This window comes from Crocodylus porosus, unplaced genomic scaffold (genome assembly GCF_001723895.1).
Source record: "Crocodylus porosus isolate Cpor-Errol unplaced genomic scaffold, CroPor_comp1, whole genome shotgun sequence".
Lineage (NCBI taxonomy): Eukaryota > Metazoa > Chordata > Crocodylia > Crocodylidae > Crocodylus > Crocodylus porosus.
Genome location: NW_017728924.1, coordinates 1,597,145 through 1,623,350, shown reverse-complemented (window position 1 = coordinate 1,623,350; position 26,206 = coordinate 1,597,145). Strand labels below are relative to the sequence as shown.

Sequence of the window (26,206 nt, the reverse complement as noted above, 5' to 3'; positions counted from 1 at the left end):
GAAAAACGCACATCTCTTCTTCCACTTGAGTAGATCAAATAGTTTTCTAGAAGGGAAGTTTTTTCTTCTTCCCAGCAACACTCAAACATTGATGCAATGTACTTTTCTAAACTTCAGGTGTACTAAGGAATTATATGATATGTTTTCCTCAGTCATTAATAATTCAAAAAAAGTTTTAATAGCCAAATAAGACTAGACCATTCCTTGAGGATAAAACGTACAAAAAAACCTCAGACACTTAAATGGAAACGAATAGCTAAAAGGAATCATAAATTGTACTCTGTTAATTAACAAAGTCTATAATACTACATACAGGAAAAATCATATTTCATCAAAACAAAGGAATATTAGCCAATCCAGTGGCTCTATGTTTTGAGGAATACTATTAATCAGGAAATACCTGTTAATTTGTTTTTTGTGATTAAGTTCTTACAATTTCTGTTTCTGAAAAAATAATGGTGAGTGAGTGGGAATGTGTGCATGTGTATTCACATGTGTGCATATGTGAGTGCATGTGCATATCTACTAGGTTTTTTTTGTGAATAAAAACCTGGAAAACAAATTCAACATAGCTCAATTAGCTCACTGCCTGGTTATAGTCTTAACCCTAATCACAAGACAAATTCTGTTACCAATTCTTGTGCGCCGTAGTGCTAAACAAGGCTCGGGATATTATTTCTCAAATATATTTATTTATCCAGCTGTATGGAATTAAGCAATCTGCTTTTCTCGAAACTAAAAGGTAAAATACCACAAGTCCTAACGTGCAAATAATTATTACTGTTGCTTATCTGACAATTCCTAAAAGCAACACACATGCAAATCATCTCTATGGCCAACACAAAGGGAAAAAAAAGCACACTGAACAAAATATTTAAATGTCTTTCAAACCAAACTGTCACACAAAGTTTACCTAAGTCTCCCAGTATAAATATTTAGGTATCATGGGAATTTGGTTCACCCTGCTGCAAAATCCTTGAAAAAGGCCTTTATGCTTGTACAAGTTAAAGTAAGTAACTAAAGTTTCTAAAGAATGCTAGAAAACAAGCTCTACTTAGATACTTTCTAAAAGGTCATGCACTTAAATTGGTGTGTTTTAGCACTGACACAGGCCGATAGCAGTTAGAGACAAATTAACAACTTACATGTACATAAAGATCTTCCAAATCTATAAGATTATGTTGCAAAAGCACTGCAGCAACTCTGTATAAGGAGCAGGGTGTCTCGCCATTTGGTTCCTAAAAGGCAAAGTATTACTATTTATAGAAAAACCAACAATGGGAACGTTTGCCGAACACCACACACAAAAGTATTTTTGAAGTGTAAAGGGCCAGTTCAAATAGAGAAAGTGATAGCTTAACAGAAATTCACTCTACTACCAAATTACCAAATATACTATAGTTAGCGTACACAGTCCTAATACTAGGCCAATCCTGAATGAAGGACATGAAAAACCCGATTACCAGATCTTCAGTTGAGAGTGAAATTTTGTATCAAACATCAGTCATTTCATTTAATCAGTTATTTGTCAGAATGTATATAATTTCTTCATTAATGAAAATACTCGCAGAATTCATTTACAAGTTCACGTGGTAGAGAAACATGTCCAAATTTTTCAAATGCATTCTATAACACTTAGTTCAGTCCTGCATCTCAAGAGTTGCATTTTCATTTTGAAATATTATACTGTTAAAAAATTAAGTGATATAACATGCTGCACATTAAATAAGTTCAAAGAGAGAGAACCTGCAGTTTGACTCAAAACCATAGCATCTGTTACTTCTAAAAGTAGAATTTTATATTACAACTGTACTTTGTTTATTTTCCTTACTAACACAAGCGTCCAAAACCTACATACTGCAAACCCATACAAGGTATAAGAACTAGCAAGAAAGAAAAAAGGGTACATGGGTACTGAAAATGCATTACCTGATAAAATTTGAATTTAAACCCAAGGATATGACAGAGGGTTTGAGGTTCACACATATACATGTAGGACTCTATCAGTGGTACAAAGAAATCATCATACTCTGGCCTGCACTCATACACCTCCAAGATAATATCCAAAACTCTGTTGGGATCCAAGTTAAAACATCCTATGGAGAAAAAAATAAAGTTCAATTCATTTCTGCTACTTCTCACTTCCTATAAACAAATACAAACCCCAAAAGAAAACTAAAAAACTGCAGAAGTACTATTAAAAGAAAATCCTTTCAGCTACATGCTTTAAAGAGATACCAGTTACAACCATACGAAAATATTCTGTCACATTTACACATAATCGTGTGCGCTTTGGTTTTATAATTTTAAATTGACCTTGACATCAATATTAAACATGAAAATTCTGAAATTTAGAAACAGAACTGAGATGTAGATAACATGAAAAGCTAGAAACCTCCAATTCCTTATATTATATGACTGAAGTCCACCAAGAAAAAGTCACCACACTGAAGACCTTGAGGCCCCCCAGCAGATATTAATATGATCATGTGATTGGGATGTGAGGAATTCTATGCCTGATCCCAAAAATCGCACATCTTACCATGCAGTTTTTTTCCACTGAATAATAATTCAGTGGATCCTATTAGAACTCACTTACTGCGAGGCAACTCATCACAGATTAGCTTTCATTTACCAGGGGGTGAGAGGGGCACAAGAGCTGGTTATTTTATGATGAAGCTACGCCTTCCTTTAATTAGCTGGAACTTATTCATGTGTTCAGACTCTTTTGCAAGGAAAATGTTTAGCTATATTTGCTGCCGTAAATTTCTTACCTATTAAAGATTTGATATTTTCTAGGATTAAATCACTGGTGATATTTCCAGATAAATCTTGTCCCAGTTCAGCAATCAGTTTTGCATAGCCTTCATTCTCTTCTCTTAAGAGATTAAATTTCTGCTGCTTATAACTGCAATTAGAAAGTCAACGTAAATCAGGATGCACAGTTGAACACAATGCTGAATAAAGAATAGTTAATATTTACCCACTTAAGCTATACAAAAACTTACTAACTGCCAATTCTGGGTATGCTTCTCTTTTCATGATTTCCAGCTAATACAAAAATCTAGTAGTTATTTACAATACTAATCTTGCAACCTCCCCATATTTACCTTTAACTATGGTCCCATTTAAATCAAAAAAACTAGGCATATGCTTATAATTAAACTGGTTTCTAGGTCCTTGCTCAAAAGAGATCAAAAGTGTTCAGCACCTAAAAACCTAAAGGGCCTAAACTAATTTTAAATGTTCCACAGAGACACTGAAAATAGAGCACCAGACAAGCAGAGGCAGAACCACTAATCTACATTCCAAGGCCCTTACAATAGATTGCTCAGGGAAACGTCAGATCTATGCTTACATGATGCAATAGCAGTAATTTACTTGCAAATAACAATCGGCAAAAAAAGTGAAATATGTATTTGAAATTTGAAACCATTTTAGCAAATACCACAGTATTTGGCAGTAATAGAAACAAATGAGACTTCAGCTAGGAAAAATGCACCAAGCTAGAGGTTCTTTTATTATCCATGACATTTAACCACAAAACATTTTGCTTTAAAAAGACGAGTAAGTATTTCATAGAAATGTAAAATCAGAATGAAAATTACACTTGGTATGATACACACACAGAGGTGTAAACATACATCAATAAATAGGGATGCAGGGATTTAAAGATATGGATTTTTTATATTACTTTGCCTTCCTTCCCCAAAAAGCGTACACATTCCAATGTTTTAATAACACACGAAATAATATATTGTGTCCATTTTTTAAAGTGAAGCAAATTAATAGAAATATAATCAAATATATTTATATCCAGCACTCTCACACACTTACAAAAGTTTGGTCTTGATTTTGACAGATTTCTGATTGAACTGCTGAGATTGCTTGATAAGTCCTAAAGATTCCAATGTTTCTGGGTCTAATCGCTCCTTTAGGACAGTGTCTGAAACGAAGTACTGCACAGAAAGAAATGTAATGTACATATCATTTGATAATTATATTAAGCTAAACAGCACTGCACTCTGACCTTGAGTTATCTGTGCAATTTTTCACCTACGAAAGTAAGGCAACGCATATCTAAAACCCGGTATGCATGGTAGGTTTTAAGAATGCTGAAAGCTAAGGAGCTATTTCACCACAATTAGAATTCTAAAAATGTGGAAAATCTACAGAACACTGCAGAAGTCACTCATGAGAGCCTTTTAAAAAGGCATTTGGCATTAAGAGATTTGATTTTTTTAATTTTATTACTAAAGCTCTGTCCATTAACAAACCTACTAGATTGACCTCTTCTGCTTTTCAGAGACAAGTGCTTAATTTCACACAATGAAGTTCTTTACAATTTTTATAGCTTTATTGTACATGGCAGTGAAGGCCAATTCCTAGAGGCTAAAATCTAACCTATTCCTGAATCATTACCCGATATTCCTGAATCATTATTTGAAAAAAATTAATAGAAAATCACCCATTACAAATAATTAAAATAACTGCTGAAAATTTAACATTTTCTTCTTTATTTTATTGAAGTTGCTATTGGTACAGCAAATACTTACTGGAAAAACAGAATATTTTTAAACTGAAGGGAAGTATCTCTACAGATATAATTAGGAACTTGGAAGTGAAGTCTCAACCCACACTGAAATGCAAATATCTGGATCAAAAGTACTTGAGACAAACTTTGTTTCCAAGAATAATTGTTTCTAACAGCTCCCACCATGTTATGACCGAGCCAAAGAGATTGTTACCTCACGGCTCATAGAGTGTGGATCCCAAGCTGCAGCTACTAATGGCATGAGCATCGCTGCAAGAGCAGCTACAAGGTGGCTTTTGTTACAAAGACAGGGAAGGTGTCTGTTATTGTGAGTTAATACAGGGGAGGATGCAGGCCATGTGGGGAAACTTCCTACTTATTAGTGATGCACCTAAAAGGAAAAATTGCTACTCAAAACAGAATCCTAAATTTTGATCCAAATTTAGTTTGCTGGCCCTCGCTGTCCAGACAGCAAAAACAAAACTGTATGCTTCAACATGCAAGGGAAAGGAAAGTTCGTTAAAAATCCCATCTAATCATATGCTGTATCTGCACCACAAAGTATGCAGAATCAGAGGCAAAAGGATCCCAAGATGTGGGAAACCTCAGAATGACTGCTATAAAGGATATTTTCAGGTGTACAGTAATTTAAGTGTTCAGGTGATCATTAGGAAATTAGGTATTTTGAACAATCCTAAATATGAAAAAGAAACGTCCACAAAAATTAGCTGATAAAACCTAAGCAAAAATCTGAATGCAAAATGCATGCAATTATATAGTATCTTACATAAACTGAACTCACAATACCAAGAGAAAGATGTTCTGTTTATCCCAATAAGGCACATGACACAAGGACAAACTGACCATAATCATGCTGCACAATTTTTCTTTTGTTCAGCTACATGAAGGAGGGAGAAGGTACATACTTTTTTATACAAAAATATACTTATAGCTAAGCTTAGTTATAGACAGTTTTTTGGTTTTGCACATTTCATTTTTATAACGGTCTCAAAACAACGATAAATAAATTTGTTCAAATCTTTCTTTTCCCATTCTTGCCTTGTGCAAAAGAAAGAACTTAAGTTTTAGAAGAAAATGTGCACACACTTGTGCTCAAACTGGAACTTACTAATGACTACTTGTTTTGTGCAATTATAATGCATCCACTTCAAGTAATTACTTGTCTTCTGAGTGTAAATGATGATTCATAAGACTCGTTATCTCTGATGAGACAACTCGTTTATCTAGTCCGGTAAGCTACTTTAACTACCTGGCAGCAAAGCTGAAGAGCATTTCCAGTGCTGTAGCCTTATTCTTTCAGCAATAAAATGTGGGGTTTGAAATGTTCAAGTCAGCAGCTGCGTACACATGTTTAAATGATCTGGGAGAATTCTTTCAGGTTTGTTCCCCTGGTAGAAAAAACTTATCCTGAAACACCTGAACAGACATTTAAATTCCAAGTCCCAGAAGAGGAGAGAGCTTGCAGTGCTGATGTTGCACAGCCATGAACACATCTCAGGATCCCTCAGTCTGCCCAGAGACAGATGGCAGCAGTGCGCAAGGCAGCCCTGATTGGCTGACCCAGATTCCTCAGGGTCAGACTGCATCTCCCTGCAGCACAAGGCAGAACTGTGAAGAGGGCATGTTCTGCTCCCTGCTTGGCTGAAGCAGTAGAGTCCAGTGAATAACTCAAATCTCCTGGGGTGGCAGAGGGGGAAGCAAAGCATCCTGTGATGCTGAAGGACTGTGCTGTAGCCTATGGGGAAGTGGTGTACAATATTCTCTCTTGCAGAAGAAATTCACTTGGGAAATTCACTTGATTTAACCCCGATTGTTTCCAATTTTTGCAGTCATTTTTGCTCTACGAGAAAACTCCTGAACACCTGTACACTCATGGTTTCTCCTAGGGAAGCTGAGACTCTTCCAAGAGAAGGTGAATGTTTGTCTGTACACTGCCAGCATCTCTAAGCAGTTATTTTAAGATACACTTAACAACATGCTACATTAATACTTTTTCTTCAAAAAATCTCCAATATAAAGATACAACCTCCAATTTTCCTTTCGTGGTTTTGACACGACAGGTTTTTAACTGAACAAAAACTAGAAGTGCAACTTACCAAACAAGCTAACACCAGTTGTGTAAAATGATCTCTCTTGCTTTTTTCTTCTAAACAACTTGTTTCAATATCTATCAAAGGAATGGGTCGGAGAAAGAGAAGGAGACAACAAAGAGAGCCGTATCACTGATCATGGAAACATGTTAAAGCTGACACACTGGATAAAAGGAATTTACACGGCATATCTATAAATACAGTCATTCCAAGTACCTATGGGAAAAGATGGAGATGAGTGAAAAAACAAAACAGCACTCCTTGTTTTCTAGTCTTCCTACATTTCTGACTAGGGCCTATAGCCAACAGTAAATATAAAGAGGAACGGATAAGACAAATAATAGCAGGAGTTAGGAAAATCAACAGACAAAGCCTACTGCCACTAAATAAAATTTCCCTGTCTGAAGATAGAAAAAGACCTTGCCAGTTTCTTTAAATCGTAGGTCTGCTTTCCCTCTGTTTTAACCCAGTGTTTTCATTTCTTATTTTTGTAGTCAGCTGCTGAATGCTACTCAGGCAATTAATCAGTTCCTGTGAAAAGATCACAATCCATAACTTAAAATAACCTACTCTTGCCCAGAGCAGTCCAAACTTCTGAAATTACTGGAAGACAAGAGAGGAACAGGGAAAACTTGCAAGACAGAGGAGCCAAAAAAAAAAAAAAAGCACACCAGCACAGTAACAAAGAAAATGGCAAGAAGGCACATACAGGCAGACTGCCCACTTGTTCATAACAGAGGCTTTAATTATAATACTTCAAAACCAGAACCACAATCTGTCAATTCAGTTTGACAAAGTCTGAGCTGGGTATTCATAACCATAGTGGAGGACTGCTTTAATACTCTGATCTTATTAATGAATATGTGGATATACTTATTGTTATAGAATTATGCAAGCATGTAATGGTAAACCACAAAAATTTATCCTAAATCCATCTTTATCTTTTGGTTCACATTCTTGCCTTTTGTCTTCAGGCTATCCTGCTCTCAGTACAAGCTTATTCTTAAATGTTCTTCTGAGTCTAGCTAAACCCCCACTCCCCCCACCAAAAAAAACCAAACCCCACCTCTTACAAGTGACAGAAATATCTATGGTTGTATTACAGCAAATTTAAACACACTTCACAAAGTCCCCCATTAATATTTCACGTGTTGTTCTGCAACTTCTTCCATAATTGCGGATTTAGAATGCAGAATAAAAAACAATGTGTTAGATGTGATATAAACACACAACAGGGACTTTCAAAGGGCAAAATAAATGGTGGGCACATGAAGAAAACATTTTCTTTTCAGGCAAATATGCTAAAAAATAAACAAATACAGGATGAAGAAATGAAATGCCGATAAAAAGCATACTCTCTTCAGAAGCAACATATTTCATTAAGTAGTTTGAAAACTCTTGTAGTAGTTCCTTAAATCAAGTGACCCTTCTGATGCAGTGTATTCATGACCAAGTCTCCGGGTTTTCTGTTCACCATGGATTTTCTTATTTTAAAGAGAAAAACATAGATACTCCCCTTTAAAGGAGAAAAACGAGGGAATGGTGGATTTCTCCTTGCAGACTGGAATGCGAGCAGTGGGAGGAAGGCAATCACGCAGGGGGCACCAAAAGTGTGTGTGCACGCACACATGCAAGTAGCAACTAGGCAGCCTTGAGAGCAGTTCCCGAAGCTCCCTGCAAGTAGAGTGGGGGGGGAGCTTGAGGCCCCCTCCATGGGGGAAGAGGAAAGTTGGGTAGGGCTGGGTAGGGCCTGGGGCTGCTGCCCAGCTAGGGCAGTGCAAGGAACCTGGGGCCCAGGGACAGGATGGGAATGTGCGGACACAGGGGCCAGGTGAGGAGTGAGACCAAGCTCATCCAGGGGCCAGCAGAGGGGCTGGCTCTCCACCACTGCATGTATTTTGGGGTAGCTCACTGACTGCCAACTAACCCCTTGGCCACAACTTTCCAGTTCTCTCCCAGTAGGACTATATATCTTAGGGCAAAAACAACTCTCCTCCACATAAACTGAGTTAAAACAGGTGGTTACCTGCCAGTGAAAAGGATGCATTCTTGCCTTCTTCTGAACTGCTAGCCTGCAAGCGATGCTATCTTTCCCACTCTAATCCCACACCTTTCGCCCACAGGGCACTTTGCATTTTCTCCCCAGATAACCTCCGGGGTGAAAGGCCATTATTTTTAAAGACAATGGTCCCTTCCAATAATTCTTTGAAGGCACTGTGAAACATTCCATCCTCCACTATTGCTCATCCACATAGCAGATAATAAACATATAATACAGGCAGTTACTCAGACCCCCTCTACACATCACAGGTATCATGCAATTAAATTGTTAACTATGCAATTAGTTCAAGACCAGCAACACATGCAAAATAGTTATCACACGATAAAAAGCTCCAACCAGCTATAAAATTAGACCTCAAAATTGTCTACTAACTTCATAGCTGGTTGCTGCTGAAGTTTAATTTGCACACACAGTAAGGTGTCCCCTGGAGTTGGGAGCCCTATTAGCTAACACGGCTACCAAATGCAGGGATGCACTATGCCCAGCATGAAACCCCCAAGCCCTGGGGATCACAGCTGCTATGATTCCCAATGTCCAAGGAGGCCTGAGATGCCCGACGCACACAAGGCCCTTAGCCCTGGCTACAACTCACACACAGCCGGGACCAAGAGTCCCACAACTGACAGGTAATAATAAGGCACAATTGGATCTAATGTGCAATCCTGCAATCATGCATCTTGCCATACATGTGTAGCATAGCAGGATGGGTGATTGTGCGGATCATGCATTACATCCAATCGCGTCTTTACCAGAATGTGTAGAGGGGGCCTCCGCCATGGATCTAATTGTTCTAACCCCATTCACGAATCAGGTGATAGAACTTGAGGAATTCCAATTTTTTTCAGTTCGTTTTAAAAAACTAGGAAAGGGTACACAATAATACTGTGAAAAAACCAACACATCGCAATCATAAGGTCAAATGCTTAAAAGTTAAGGTATGCCAAAATAATCGGCCGATATCGATCCGATTCTGGATATGCTTGAGGAGTAGCATCTGGCTGGTAAATCTGTTGGGGTGGAAGTGCATGAGGGGAGGGGCAGAGCAAGGCCCCCATGGCGAGGAGGGAGTGGGACTGCAGCTAGGGCAGGCACTGCCCAGCCAGGGTGAGGCCCGGGACAGAGCCAGAAATGGCTTGATGGGTAGGGGAGATGGGGCAGCTCCCACTGCTGCACGCATCCCCAGAGAAGGCATGCGGGTCATGTGTCCCCTGGAACCATGAGTAGGGCAAGGGCAGGCTGCTGCTGTGGGCTGGAGCCGGGGTAGTGCCAGGTTCTTCCTGGAGGTGGGGCTGGGCCAGGGCTGCACTCACGGCAGACAGGGTGGCAGCAGCGCTGGAAGTGGGGTTTGGCACATTTTGGGGTGGCTGTAGCCCATACCATAGCCCTCCCCTCCATCATCACTGCTGCCCAGCTCAGGCTCAGCTCCAGCTCAAGCCCTCTCTCTCTTCCCCACCCCCCACGAGGAGTCCAGTACCACCCCCAGCCTACAGCAGCATCCCACCCTCGACCTGCACACAGATCCAGGGACCACATGACCCCGTATACCTCCCCTGGGGGTGCACGCAGTGGCAAGAGCCACCGACCCCCTCCCCGCCCCCAGACATTCACGGCTCCATCCCACACCTCATTCGTCCCAGATGGGCAGCACCTGTGACTGCCCGAGCCCATTCCCTCCCTCACCACAGGGGCCTCCATCTGTCCTCCCTGCCCCCTGCAACAGACTTACTGGCTGGACACTGCTCTTCAAGCTGCCAGGCTGCATTCCTGGCCCCAGGCACGCTGAGGCTACATACAGACACACAGCATTTATTGATAACATTATCAGCTGCATCAGCCAAAACAAGATGATTGCCGGTAATGTCCACCGTCCTCTTACTGGTGCCGATATGATATGGACCGATGTATCGGTACACCTTTAATGAAATTATCATATTTCTTCTGCAGGGCACCAGCCTCATTCAGTGTACAGGGAGAAGATTTGGGGATGAATCTAAGCAGTATAGTGAATGGTGAATCTAAGCAGTATAGGGAATGTTGTGTCTAAGAATTTAGCATTATTTGTCACAGAAGTCAGATGACAGTTAACACACCATAGGATTGTAGAAAGTGAAAAAATGCTTCCCAGTTACATGTTGCCATGGAAAGCCTGATTACATTCTTGCCTCTGCCAGAGTTCTTACATGAAGGTAGTCACTTTATCAGTTTGATCATGAGGTCCCAGTATACTATTTGTTATCTGACTTCCCAATTTGAGATGCTAGTATGCTTATGGAAGTACTAAGCACTCACATGGCAACGTAGGTCAATGGGAACTGTGAGCTGAATGCAAAGTGCCATTATTATACCAAGTACTCGACAAAAGTGATATGTGGAATCTGACTCTCCAGGCACCCAAAAATTTGTGGATACTTTACCCTCAAAGTGTCCTTCACTTCGCTATTTGTACAACTGAAAGATTACACAGGAGCATGCAGTAATTGAGTTCAGTGGGAACTGTGACAACAAATGTACTACTTTTTGTGACTGCCCTGAAATACCAAAGTGATAAGCATTATATAAAGGCCACATACAAGTTAAAAAATTCTGGCTTCAGATAAGGATTGAAGACAACATATTAAATAGGGGCCTATGGATCAACCGGGGCAAACAAGTATTGGTCATTACGTAGCTGCTCTCTGGAAATGTCCAGGCGTTATTGCTTCTACTGGAAGAGTTGCCACATTTTTGGTAGAAACTAGGAGCATACAAACACTATTCCTCTGGGAGAAAAATATTCCAGCATCAAAATGGAAGATGTCGCTTGTGCAAGAAAATCTCTTGCGAGAAAGAATGCTCCAGTCCCCCTGCTCCCCACTCCCAGACAGGTCCAGGAGGGGAAAGGAACAGCCACCGCCACTACTTCCCTCTTCGCCCAACTGGGCACTGCCGAGCTTGGGACGTTTGTTCCACTGCTCCCGCAGCTGCCCCCCCTGCTAATTTCCCAGACCAGGGTGATCCTGGGGTTCAAGAGCAATGGAGCAGCCACTGTTCCTCCCACCTTCTCCAGATGACAATCACCCTGCTCTGATGAAAACACAGGAAGCAGGGGAAAGGGGATAGACACAGGCTCTACACCTGTATGCTCAATCTCTAGGAAAGATTTCTACCAGTATAAATGAACACCTGTTCGTGACCTCCATCTTCTATAATGAATGAGGCAAGATTCCCCATGGAAAACCTTATGTGATCATAATTAATTAATTAAAAACTGCATTGCAATGCATAACAAATGCCATTAAAATTGCACAATCAACCCATATTCTGACATTTCCTAACCCATGTGCTCAGCTTTGCAACAATAATATTCTTTCGGGCATGCAATATCTTATCTAGGATGTTGGGGGACGGGCAAAAGGGAAATAAATAAAGGTCTTATTAAAAACAAGATAAATGATAATCTTTCTATTATAAAATCTAACAGTAAAAAGTTTTAGAGGATGAAAGGAAGGACTTTTTTGGTCATCTTATGTATCGTAAAAGAACAGCAGAGATTTTTTTCAGTTGCATATTCTTGTGAAAGTGTTCAAATGGCTTACTAACATTTTTCTGCCACTATTTTCCCAGCTGCCCTAAGGTATTTTTGAACAATAGGTACAATGTAAATCTAAGCCCCACTTCATTAACAACAGTTAATACGAATAATGCTATAGTAGCAGCTCTATTATTTACAAACTGCACTGGTATTACCAGTTTATAACAGCTTTTGGTTGGAAAAAACTGTAATTAAGAGTTCTCATAATCTGTAAAATAATTAATTCTATAGCCTACTGATATACGTATTTAAAAGCAAACCTCTGTACCTCTCTTTGATACATATGGTATCATTAACTTTAACAAGCCTATGGATTAAATGAAGGTTGCACACTCAGGACAGAAGTTTACATGTTGAACCCTTCCTTCAGAATATTAAAATGAATGTTGGGTATGAAATTATCAACAAAACTTTGGTACGTAGTTAAAAATACTAAAATGGTTAAAGCCAGTAATCTGAATCCCCTTTTTAGAAGTTTAGATTGCCTGATGCACTGCATCAACATATTCTGAATTAGTATTACTAGTAAAAACTTCAAAACTGCTTGTCCAAGTGAACCCCACAATCAGATCTGGGGTAATGACAACTTGTAAATAATTTATTTGAACCTTGGGAAAGTATGAGAAGTGCTTTTTATTTTCTTGTATATTCCGATATAGAAAGAGATGTACTATAACTATGAATCGTTTAAGAATGTGTAGTTGCAATAATGCAGAATACAATATAAACATTTAAATTGCTTTCTTGCACTGCTGGCTATACTGAACTGCATTTTAAAAGGCTATTTTCTATGGAGAAGCTAAGACGGAAACATTTCCATTAACCTGCTACATTGCTGAAGAGAAATGAAACAAACATACCTAATATGCAGAATACATCAGCTAGAATGGAGGGCATATCTTCCCGAAATTCCTAACAAGAAGGGAAAAATTGTAAGAATAGAAATCCCACTTGCTGCAGTTAGAATATTTTTAGCTTACAGGTTTAGTAAAGAACCTGACACTTGATAAAAACATAAATTTAAATCTACTAACTTTGCCTATGTTAAGTCAGTGAACTAGAGCAGTTTAATTATAAAATGTTTAATATATAATGAAATATGAAAGAACATAACAGCCATTGCCACTGGAACTGAAAATATACTAAAAATTGTAAAAATCAATCAATCAATCATTCAATCTTGACAACTGAAATAAAATCATGTCTGAAGGCAATGTACAATAAGCTTTAGAAGTGCACTGTGCTAGAAATGTCTTTGGTAAAGATTGAAAAGACACTTAAGTGCCTGCTGTCAGGTGCTTCCAAGAAGGGAAACAACTTTGGGAATGACATTTTCCATAACCACTCAGCAGAAAGATATAGGACTACACATGTAAAATTTCCCAGAATTCAGTAAACACTTCAAAGGCCATGATTTGGTAAATGACATATTCTGCTTTTCACCAGAGGATCCTCAATATATTTTCTATAACTACCATTTTTTTTGTTTTAGGAAATTGTTGATTACAGCGCATTTTAACTGAACAGTTTATGCAAAAAAGGAGAAGTTATGCTTTAAAAAAGCAAGTCTGACCACCAAAAGAAAAAAATTGTTTGCTCTCCAATAGACTCAACCTTATTAACATCAATCCACAACATTTATATAATTGATAATGGAACCGAACACGCTTATATTAAGTCGGATGGAATAAGTCTATCTAGAATACTAGAAAAGATAAATGGTGATACAGGTTTTAATAATCAATAGTTTAAGAACTGCAAGACCAGAAAATATAATTCACTGCCAAAAGTTGCCATTTTTAACCCAATTATCACTGAGGGAGTGGTTTCATTCTTTATATAACATTTCAAATGAGTCAGTCATGATGTTTAAAGAAACATTTGATGCATCCTAACATTTTCAGTATCACTAGCAATCACTTTCATAATGCTACTTTTGCTTAACGGAAATCAAAAGAAAGATCTTAAATTCTTGACAGGACTTAACAAGCAGATGCAATAAAACATTTTGTCCTTTGAACATTTCTCTCCCTTGCTGCCATCTTCTATTTTCTTAAAAATTTCTACTCAGGTTCCTCATCTGCTCTTCTCCTGAGCAGAAGTCTGTTCAGAATTAACTTTAACAGTTTCATTTATTTTACAGATGAAGAAACGTGACAACTTTGTATAAATAAACAAACTTAAACATCCCAGACATGAGAAATATAGTTCATATTAGTTTTCTGCTGAAAAAAGCAGGAACAGACAACCTCACCAAGTTCTACTCCAAGTGAAAGATGTATCTGCAATTCTGTTTCTTCTGACTAAGGTTCAGCAGTACTTGCATTTAAAAAAAAAAAATCAAAACCAACGTAGTGTGCTACATGCACAATTCTCCGTCTTTGAAAAGAATATGAAAGTATGAATCATAAGTGGCAGATATTACTTACAAACTGCTTAATGCCCTACTGGAGAAGATTCAGATATCAGGGTAATAACAGTAATATAAAGAACTTAGATAAATAAAAGAAAGTTGGATTGGCCATAAAATCATGGGAATTAAGAATCTCTCACCAATTTAGTAAATGTTTGAAAAAAAAAAAAAGAAATGGAAAAGTAGGAAGGAAAATTATATCTGCCTTCAAATTTTTAATATGTATTAAACAATTTAAAGGTACTTTTTAAAGCAGTGAATTTTTAAAAGCAATTTAATGCATGTTTACACAGGCACATTGCACTTTTTCATCCCCTATGCCAAGAAGAGGCTAAATATATACATATTGTTTCATTTTAGAAATCAGACTTGGAGAAGACATTAGGTAGCATCATATTCATACTGGTCCAGCAAGTCAAATACAAATGGATAATGATCATTAAAACACCACAGGCTGATCAAAACTGCCATAAATTAAAAAAAAAATCATCTTAAAAAAAAGTGAAAGAGCAACTGCTCCTTACATTAAAAGCCAGCAGAAAAATATAAAGTGTAGGCACTCTAATTTTTAATGTCACATCCAATGAGGAAAGAGGATACAGTTGTTACAGAACATCTATCCAATTTACTTATAATGTTAAGGCTAAAAATAGCTTCATTAAAAAGTTAAGGGATTAAACTTGCACGTAAGGTGCACTATTTACACCAACTTCTATAAGCAACAAGGCTAAATAAAACACTCAAAAGTAATTAGCAAAACTAGATACTTACTATGACATCACTGAGAACATTAGCAGCTTGGTCATGCTTTAGGTTTCCCCTGACAACATGATATGCAAGCTCATATAGAGCCTGTTGGATGTCTGCTAAACATAAAATAGTTTAAGAACAGGTTAAATAATCTGTGGTTTAGCTCTTTGGTACTTCTAAAAGGATTCTATAGTTAATGATCAGAGAGAATATGCTGCTGCTGCTGGGTTTTTTTTTTTTAAGTCTCCTTCAACCATAGGCTTATTTGTATTATAGTAATAACTAAAATTTCCAGCTGAGAAGTAGATTCTCAATGGTCAAGGCACTGTACTACTGCACAGTGAAAAATGGTCTTTTACCTAGAGCTGCATTCTGAAAGAGTTCTCAAGATCATGGATCTTCTTAACTAAACCGATCAGCTTGGGATTGCAAACCTCTAACCTGAAGTTAAATTAACAGTGAAATGGCTTACTTTCAGGGTTGGGCAAAAAAAACCTCTAAAAAAATTTTTAACTTTGACACAGTACTTTTCAGGGGTGCATCGATAAAGATTTTCTTAGCCGATACCAATGGCCAATTTATTAACCAGTTATATTGGCAGATACCGACCCAACAGCCAATTTACAGGAATGCAGCCAGGCAGCTTAGAGAGCAGCATCCGGACAATAAGTCTGTGAAGGGAAGGGACAGGGGGGAGGGAAGGGACAGGACAGGGGGGAGGGAAGGGAAGGGGCAAGGGCAAATGAAGGCCCTGATGGTGAGGAAGGGAGTGGAGCAGTACTGCCCACCCACCCAGGGTGGTGAATGTGACTCCAGGAGCGGAACAGAGCTGTGCATGGACTGCCCAGGGGTGTGCAGGGGACGGGGGGGGGCAGCTCCCTGTCACCGCATGCACCCTCCGAGGGAGGCATGGGGGCATGTGCCTCCTGAATTTGTGCAGTGAGCAGGCTGCCCTTTGCAGGCTCAGGGCCAGGGGCTGTGATGGCCTCTTCCCAACAGGGGGGCTGGCTGGGGCCACACTGGGAGGGGTGGCTACAGGTAATTATGGAATCGTTATAGCCACCCCTTCCAGCGCCGAACCGAGCACAGCCACGGCCTAGTTCCCCTGCCGGGAAGAGGCTGATGCAGCCTCTAGCCCCAAGCCCACAGTGAGCAGCATACCCTCGCCCCATGCACAAATCTGGGGGGAGAGGGGGCACATGCCCCCCATGCCATCCCCAGAGGTGCGCACAGCAGCAGTAAGCCTCCTTCCCTTCCCCACCATGTCCTCCCTCCCAACCTACCCACACTCTCCCAGACGAGCCGCCCAGGGCTCTGCCCTGCTTCCAGGGTCTCATTCACTGCCCTGGCAGGGCAGCACCTGTCCCTGCCCCATTCCCTCACTTGCCACGGGCATCTCAAGATATCCTCCCCCACTCTACCTCCCCACCACAGACTTACCAGCAGGAGACCGCTCTCCAAGCTGCCTGGCTGCATTCCTGACGCTGCACTTGCTGCAGCTGTGTGCACACACGTGGCATTTATCGGTGGCATTATCAGCTACGCCAGCCAAAAACATCAATTGCCAATAATGTTAATTTCCCCTTTGTTGGTGCCAATCTGATATGCCACCGATACATCAGTGCACTTCTAATATTTTTAATGATGAAACTCCAATTCATCAAGGTTTAAATCAATCTCTAAACAACAGAAATCAAGATGACACTAATGTGGAGGATATTCCACATTACCCTACTACACAGTTTTCACCTTCTTTTGAAGTGAATGGTAATGGTCATCATCAGAAACATAGTCATGAACCTCAAGTAGGAGCCAGCACAGCAACTCTTATCCTCTGAGTCTCTAGTTTGAATCACGTAATCGTAATACTACCAATATAACTGTACACTTTGCTTGAACGTCAAATGCTTAATTATTTCCCAGAATCTAATTAGATTTTTCAGACATAAGCAAACATAAAACAAGCTCCTGAACTACGTAAAATTCAGGGAAAGTCTGAAATTCAAGTTTACTGGTGGGGGCGGGGGGCGGAAATCAATACAGGAAAGGGATTGCCTAGAATTCAACAGATGTTTAGGCCATTGAGTTTACAAAGCTTAAAACAATGTCTTATGCTAGACATACATGGAGACTATTTTTTGTAATTTTAATTATTTTTTAAGATTAAATGATCTAATTCAAATAAGTTATTTATAATGACCCTCTGCTTTTTACAATAAAGAATTCCCTCTGCTTTTATAGTTTCCTAAAACTACTCCTCTAACAAGATCCCCAGACGCCATCCAAACAAAGCAAACACCTCCATGGTCGCAGTTACATGGAGCATCTTCTTCCAAAGGAGGAGAGCAAAAATGAAACAAATATGCAATTTCTCTCATATATGTTTCAAAACTGTTGCTATCGTTTGTTACTGGCCATTTTAGTTATCCAAATTCTATGTTTAAATTTAATTTCCCCAACCCCACCCCAAATTTGGAACTGAGAATTATTTCTCAGCATTCAGTAAACTGAATACATGCACAAATGTTTACTCTCTGAATTACGCAGCTACCTCAATACATGTCAAGAATTTCTTGCACACAAATTTGAGAGAAAACATTTGTTGAGGGAACAGTTGTATTCTAAAAAACAAAAGCTGTGTCAAGAACTTGGCACTCAACAGGAAGGATAGTTTCCTTCTTCTCTAACCCATGGACTACAGAGTAGTTGTCCACCACTAGCTTGGCATTGTTCTCTCATCAGGATTTGGGGTGCAGTGAATCTGTGCAAGTAACCTTTGCTATTTACATATTTTCCCTCCTTAGAGTGCATTAATAATCACAGAAGTCACAAAGGCACATATACCCATGGAATGATTGGATTGTATACACATAACTTCCAATAATTTTGTAGAAGGTTTCTTTCAAGAAGGAAAAAAATCAATTTACCTCTGAAATTCATATCATGGCTTTTACTGTCACTGAGAGTACGGCATAGCTGCAAACTGAAACGAGAAATATTGTTTGACATTTAAATTACAAAAATCAGAACTAAATCTCAGCTACAAAAAATGTACTGCCCCATACACTTGGATAATGCTGACTATAAAATAAGTTCAAAACTTAACAGAAAATTTGATAACGAAGCTAGAACAGTCTGTGTTGAACAAAAGGCTCTCCCTCCAACATACAACCAGGGCTTCCAGACCTTGTCTTTATACTTTCTCACAGTTTCAGTTTGAGTAGCAGAAAACTGAGAAATTAAGACATCATAAAGACATAAATGAAGGCAAGGGAGTACTATGTTAACACATGATTAAACCATGACAAGCAGGTAGCCTTGTGATAGATGTTACTGAACTGTGAAACATATGAATACCTAGAATATGTTTATTTTTTAATACAGAAGTACCAGCATGATTTCCTTATGAACATTTTCAGTAAGCACACTCATAAAGCCTTTATGTTTATCTTAAAGTAAAAATACAGAAAGAGAAGTACGTACTGCTCAGTTTTACCCTCGAGATGCCCACAGTATTTTGTAGAAACCCATTAAAGAAAATGCAAGTCTACGCAAATAGCCTTCTAAATTACCACTGTATCCTGTATGTATTGTAAAAAACAAAAATGGATGGTGGATGATAACACTGTGCATATTTTAAGATTTTTTAATTGAAATGTCTGTGCAACAGACTTTTGCAGGCAAGCCAGACTTGGATTCAAGTAAGTTTCTCAAAACAGCAGTGATCACATGTTCTCACTGAGACATCAGGCTTTAGGATTGTAATTTATATTTAAAAGCAGCAACCTACAAATAAAATGGTAACTCTCTACATTTATAAAACTATAAAAGAGTACACAACTCAGATTCCTGACATTTCATGAAACACACACACGTTAAATTTACAGGTCCTTGTATGGTACATCCCACTCCAACATTTTTTAGGAATGTGAATAATGAATCAGTCCTATGCCATTTCTCTGTAGTAGAAGGTATAATTATGATATTCTCTCCTACTGGAAATTATTACTGTATTCTCCTAGTTGATTTATATAAACCTATATGGTGAAATACTAACAATGCCTGATAGCATGACAACAATAATACTTTTTTTTTTTTTTTAAACAGAGAGCTCCTTTAGCAAGTAGCCAGTCAGTTACGTTGTTCGTAACCAGTACGCCACTGCCTTCCAATCGGGCCCAAACAGCTGTTCCATCAATCAAAGGAAACCATTTAACAACCAAAAGGTGTACATGCTGAGCAAGGCATTAAGAAAATGGGTAGTTTCATATTTAAATATAATGCAATCAGCAGGCACAGAGTGCAACTATGTTGTAGGAGCTTTGCTCCTGCAAAAAGTGATAGTCTAGCCCAAACTGTCTTACAGTTACAAAACAGAAAACAATAGATCATTTCTAATTTAATCCACAACATGTATGGAAGTCAAGCTCTAAAGGTAGTTGTAACGGTGGTCTATTTTATTCTGATTTTTTTCTATTCATTATAAAATGAAGATTAAGGGGGGTTTTTTTGTTTTTGTTTTTGGGGGGGGGGTTTGTGTGGGTTTTTTTTTTTTTTTTTTTTTTTACAGAAAATGGTGCATTAATCATACTATTTTTAAGGCATTAGATCTCAATCTAATCTATACCTACTTCAGTATTTCTTAAATGCTATGTGTATTCACTGCTATACTCTGTTTAAAGCTAATGAAATTAAACTCTAGATCTGACAACAGGATCCACTTGGACAACCTTCAGCCCACATGCACAAAGGTTTTCTGACGTCAGCAATGACAAGTCCCAACTGTACTGTTAATAGGTCCTACCAGACCAAAGCATACCTAATTCAGGAGTAAGGATTTCAATTTGTTCTGCACAAGCAGCAGTAAGTTCTTCCCAAATAATCAAGACGCTAAGAATAATATTGTGTGCAGAAGAAACAGAAGCCTGATTTTTAATCTTCATCCCAGAGTATTCACAGATAAAGGCTACAACATAAACATGAAGCCTCAACCTCAATCATATCCTACCACCTTCAAACCAACTTATACATTGAAAAGAAACTATACACAAAGAACTCCTTATTACAACAGCAATTTAGATATTTAAAATCAAAACAAAAAAATCCCACAATTTCTTTTTAGCACTTACAAGCTACAAAACTCTCTTCTGAGGAACTGTCTACCTGGAAAAGTTATACCAATGAATTTAAACCAGAATGATCCTGCCATGTAGATGCTCTTGCTCTACCGGAGAAGCCTTTTATTCAAATTAGGTTACACTGTCTGGGAGAAGTTTGAGATAAAATGAAAATAAAATTTATTTTATTTTTTTACTAGAGCAAGAGCATCCCAGAGAGAGCAGGGAAGTGGATAGTAATAAAACTTTCCCTTGTAGACAAAGTCTAAGACACTGAAAATACAAGCCAGGTCAGATCTACACTAGTATTGCTCTACCAGCATAAATATACCAAAGTATTTCTAGTGTGAGCAAAGGCACACCAGAAAAGCTACTCTTTGGATTGGGAGCGCAGTACATACAAAAAAGCCATGCTAGAAGTGAAGTTTTACCCACTTCCCTGAATTTGACATCTTTGAGCACCCTAAATTTAAGAACACTTTAAAATGAAAACATACTAAGCACCACAGTATTTTTTTTTCTTTATTTTAATGTTGGGAAGAAAGCAAATGGAGAAAGGAGCAAGGCCTGGGCCAACAGAAGGTATATACAGCAAGAGCAGACTCCAGAAGCTGCAAAGATACCATGAAAATTGCACATAACTGCTTGGTTTAAATGATGTCAACAAAATTGGTTACTTTTTTAGTCAGGGAACACAGGAGGCAAAGCATAAGTCAAATAAATGCAATGAACGCAAGACAGATATAAGCCCTTTCTAAGGAAATTTTTAAAAGTGTAAATTATTTTAAAATAAATAACTGAATAGCATAAATAATGCAAGTCCTAAGGCAAGGGACTGACAATCCAAAATAGTCCCCCTTCCCCCCAAAAATCCCCCCCCCAATACACCTATACCAAAGAGCTGTATTGCAAGAACATATGTAGTGTGAAAGAGATGTAAGGTTTACAGGAGATAAAAGGTGTGCGTGAGGGTGGGGGAAGGTGGAATAAACCATCTTTTTTAATACTCAAACCCTAAAGTTTTCTCCAACTAGGTCAATTTTAACCTTGGGTTTTTATGTAACAAAATTTAAGTAAATATTGAAGGGAGTTAAGCCAAGACTTTTGGAACAAAAATCCAAGTATTTTAATTTTTTTTTTTTTAATGCTTTGAAAGGAAAATAGGCCTCACTTCAATTTACTGGTCCTGCCTCCAACCACACAAATTTTAAACCCCCTTAGGAATTTTTTTATAATTTTTGTATTGCACTGAACAAATCTAAAGTCTATCCATGCTTTCATTCCACTAAAGCATGTGTTCATTCATTTGCAACAGGTCTTAAAACCGCAATATACATTTTGAATTTAAATTAAAAATCAGAAGGCTCAGTAACTTCAAAAAAATAAAACCCACAGACTCCCTAATGAACAACACTAAGGGATAGGGTAGCCTCTTTAATGATACCATGAACACAGACAGAACTGTGAACTTTGTAAGAAGCTCTAAGCAGTCCTTATAAATAACTTTCTATCTACAGATCTCAAGTCTTTTACAGAGAACTGTTATCTCCATGTTACAGGCAAATAAGAAGAACAGAAGTGAAGAGGCTACAGAGGAAGAAATTGGACTCAGACCTCTTAGCACAAAACACAACATCCCATCCACTGAAAAACACTCCTGCCTGAAGAAAAATTGTATATGGAAATAATCAACAGAAAGGTCCGAAACCTACAAAGGTACGTAACTTTAGTGATGCGGGTAGTCCTTTTGTCAACACAGTAACAGCACAGCTCTTCCATGTAGAATGGCAGAGCTGGGACCAGACCCTTGTTTTTCTGACCCTTAGTGCTGTGCATAAAGCACTAACCAAAACTATTCATACTCTTCCTGTGAGTGGTCACAGACAAGCTTAAGGTGACTGCAGGATGGATTCTCAAACACTGGACTCAAAGGGTCCATAAATTATTTTAGTTTATTTTGAAGATAAACATAACGCATAAGCTGCTGGCCAATGAAGGCTTATCAAAGCTACACTGAAAGAGCAGGATACATTGTAGCCTATCAGAAAACAAATCAAGATGCCATTATTCGTATTTATTACTTGAGTCATGTCCAGAAGTCTTCGTTAGGGAACAGGATACATCACTGTGCTAGGTGCTGTATAGACACAGAGCAGCAAAAAAGCAATCTCTAAGCCAATGAGCTCACAATTTAAAGACAAGATACACATACAGATGGTAAAGTTCAAGGAGACAATATGGGTTAGCACAACAGGAAAACTACCAGAGACGGACTGAGCCAAACAGCATAGAAAATGTAAAGAGGACATACTGCTACATTTCAGAAAGCTTACTTTTTTTTTTTTACTACTCTAAATAATAATTTTAAACATGGATGCCTGTGACCACTCAGACTACTCCATGTGATATTATTATGCTAAATAGCGACAATCCACAGATATGTCCAGGATTGTTATCATCAGTTACCTGATGTCAGTGCTACAGTTAATACTACTTTTCTTTTAAATATACAAAATTTATAGGCGAACAGATAGTTTTAAATAGTTTACAGGTGCTGCATTTTGGAGCGTATTAGACTGTTCCATTGTCACGTTTGTCATTTTTGCTTATCAAAACAAGTTAAAAACAAAAGTTTTTGTAGCTGTAGAAGCTAAGATAATGTTATAGGAGCCATCAACCTATAAGTTCTAGATCTAGAGCATAACAGATCCCTACCCTTTTATTCAATGTTATATATGAGAAAGTACCAACCGCCCCTCAGTTTCAAAGAATAACTAATTGATTGCTACCTCCTTACTGGATGTTATGGAAAGCAAGCACAGGGACAGAATCAACAAGAAGTGACCACGGTCAAAACACTAAGCAAGACAAACTGTTCAACCTGCTTCAGTATGGCAATTCTTAAGGTCACCAATTTACCGCATATGAAGTAACATATTTAGATAATTAATAACTTTGCTAAAATACCATTTCAAACTGATTTTGTCAGACTTCATATGCTACCCTACAGACAAGCAATTAAAATTGTCCTGTCTACCCCTCAGCTCTTCTTCCTGTTGACCAACTAACTCTTGGTCATCTTGATCATTTCTGGTTTTTTGTTAAGTAAAGGCTATTTTGGATTTGTTGTAAGATGTCTCACCATGTTTAAATACAGAATTCCAAACTGTTTGGAAACTAAAAGTCTCCTCTTTTAAAAAAATAAACTGAAGATCTGTCACTTAACTTTACCAGCTAGAATTGTAAGGTTAATCCTTGCTGTACTTCTCTCTCTTTCCTACTTTTAACCAATTTAATTTAATTCAGTCAGTGGTTCCAGAATGCTTTGAACTATCATATTGACCCTCAAAATTTCACATGCCATCCACCTTTTATGAGCAAACTTTTAACTGAACAGAGAGAAAAGCAGTGCAGTGCAATTCAGGAGCCTTAAATTTAGGCTGCAAGTTCTTTTAAAGCTGAAATCATGTCTTCAAATAGAAATAAAATAGAACTCCAGTTGGAAAACTGATTGAGTTACTAAACCTTCAACTCTAGTATTATTTTATTTTGGAGTGTCAACACATTCAATAATTAATTTTCTGGTTAGCAGAGATGGTAAATCAGTGTTTCAAAACAACACCAGCTTCTGAAATCACTTGGTAAAGACTTTAAACAAAACTAGACTTTTCCATTGTTCATTGAATCTTCACAAATATTTGATTGTCTTTTTTCACTTTAAAAAATGTTTTACGCAAATGTTTAACACTGGATGAAACTGTGTTGTACAACCCAGTTACCCAAGCACACAGATAATCAGAGAGATCACTTTCAGTTCAAGGTGTCTTTTTTAAATGCAGTTGCCAAACAAAATTTAAACACGGTTTAAACGCTGTCCCAGTTAAACTGGTAAATCATTGTGAATGGACCAAAATCTTGTATACATGTTATTTGCAAGGAGCAAGGGTTAGGTAAGAGTACATTCTAAAAATGTTAAGACAAACTAGCGTGGGTTAAACAAATGGCCTACAATTTGAGCTCTTCAGTAGACAAAGGCCAGGCTAACCTGATCTCTTCAACAGCAACTGCTGAAAATTCAACTGATGCACAAACTTAAGATAATTATAATGTTAAAATATGATCATGTCACGTCAGTTGGTTCAATATCCAGTCATATGAAACAGCCCCTAACTCAAATGGATGACTTAAAGCAGCGGTTCCCAATGTGTGGTACATATGCAGACAACCGGTCCGTGGTACGTGTTAACAGATGGATTATAATTACTTCATATTATAACACGCATTTTTTATATATAGTAAGCATTAAGAGATGTACTATAAGTACTTTATATTATAATATGCATTTTTATCAATATGGTACACATTAAGAGATGTACTATGATTATATTATAATACGTATTTTATAGATATATGATGAAACTTTGCTCGTGGTACTTAAGGTCGAACTGAAAAATTTGCTGGGTGGTATTTAAGGTTGTATTGTTTTAAATTGGTGGTATGCTGTCAGAGTTTGGGAACAGCTGATTTAAAGTGCAAGTATATCTACATCTGCACTTTTTATGCAACAGGGCGGGCTATATCCATTCATAAGCATCTCTCTGTTCCACTTTTCTCCTCCACAGACAGCAGAACATAAGTGAAGTGTAACAAAAGGGCCCCACGCCCATCTCCCCAGGACATAATCTGGCTCAATCTGATTATGAATTCAGCGGTCAAGACGCAATCCCAGACAGGGGAAGTTAAAAAGTAATTTGAACTTTAGCATCTCTTTAGACTCCGAGGTCTCGACCCACTACCATTTCTCCCTCATCTAGTTTTTTGGTCTCACCAAAACAAAAAAACAAAAAAAGTTTGGATGGGACCAGGGCTTGCACAATGCCGGGACCTGACAATCAGGCTACTCCTCCCCCCTCCAAAATGGAGGCAGGGCGAGCCGACCGCCCCCCCCCTTCCCCTCACCTGGGGGTCAGGCGGGGGCAGGCAGCGAACCAAGCCGGGGGTGTAGGGGGGGCAAGGGGCTTCCTAAAAAGAGCCGCGCGCATTTGGCCGCGACCGTCTGGTCCGGGTGGTGACACCAGGGGGCTGCTCAGAAACACAATGAAACGCAGCTGCGATATCCGGGCGCCCCCGCCCCGCACAGTCCCGCTAGCCCCGGCACAAGGGCAGAGGCCGCTGCCGGGGAGGAGCGGAGAGCCCAGCCGCGCAGGGGAGGCAGCGGCCCGCACTCACAACTCGCTCTTGCCCGCCTTCTCCCAGTTCTTTATCCAGTCGGCAGGGAGCGCCGCCGCCACCGCCGCCGCCGCCATCTTCCCCGTGTGGCGCCGAGAGCCCGGATGGGCAGCGACGGCCGGGGTCAGAGGCCAGCCGCGGGGCACGCCGGGAAGCGCGCGCGGGGCACGCCGGGAGCCGCTGCTCCCGCCTCCGCGTCAGGGTAGCGGGGCCGCAGTTCGAACCCCGCACTCGTCTCGGGGGCGGTGGGGGAGGCGTGTGTGTTTGACGCGGTGCTGCCGCCTCTAAAGTGCAGCCGAGGTACGAGGGACTGAGGCGTCATTTCAGTTGGATGCTATGATATTTCCAGCGGTGGTTTATTTTTCTTCATGAAAAAAAAAGTAGAGGCCGTAAAGGCATCCGGTTTCGGCTCTGTAGAG

The 26,206-nt window shown here is 39.0% G+C and overlaps 1 protein-coding gene across 2 annotated transcripts in view; it reads right to left on the bottom strand.

The window, feature by feature from the left end:
* Positions 1-25,906, bottom strand: part of THOC2 (THO complex 2) — a 78,376-nt gene extending 52,470 nt beyond the window's left edge. The window contains exons 1-9 of one of the 2 annotated variants that reach the window (XM_019540181.1): positions 25,788-25,906; positions 18,369-18,424; positions 15,463-15,557; positions 13,139-13,190; positions 6,652-6,722; positions 3,838-3,959; positions 2,775-2,908; positions 1,930-2,096; positions 1,146-1,238 (exon numbers count right to left, since the gene is read on the bottom strand). In XM_019540181.1, coding sequence (XP_019395726.1) covers positions 1,146-1,238; positions 1,930-2,096; positions 2,775-2,908; positions 3,838-3,959; positions 6,652-6,722; positions 13,139-13,190; positions 15,463-15,557; positions 18,369-18,424; positions 25,788-25,864 — 867 coding nt within the window. In that variant the 5' untranslated portion in view covers positions 25,865-25,906. The remainder of the gene's footprint in view (positions 1-1,145; positions 1,239-1,929; positions 2,097-2,774; positions 2,909-3,837; positions 3,960-6,651; positions 6,723-13,138; positions 13,191-15,462; positions 15,558-18,368; positions 18,425-25,787) is intronic. The other variant, XM_019540182.1, reaches the window with a different exon arrangement.
* Between the last annotated feature and the right edge of the window lie 300 nt (positions 25,907-26,206).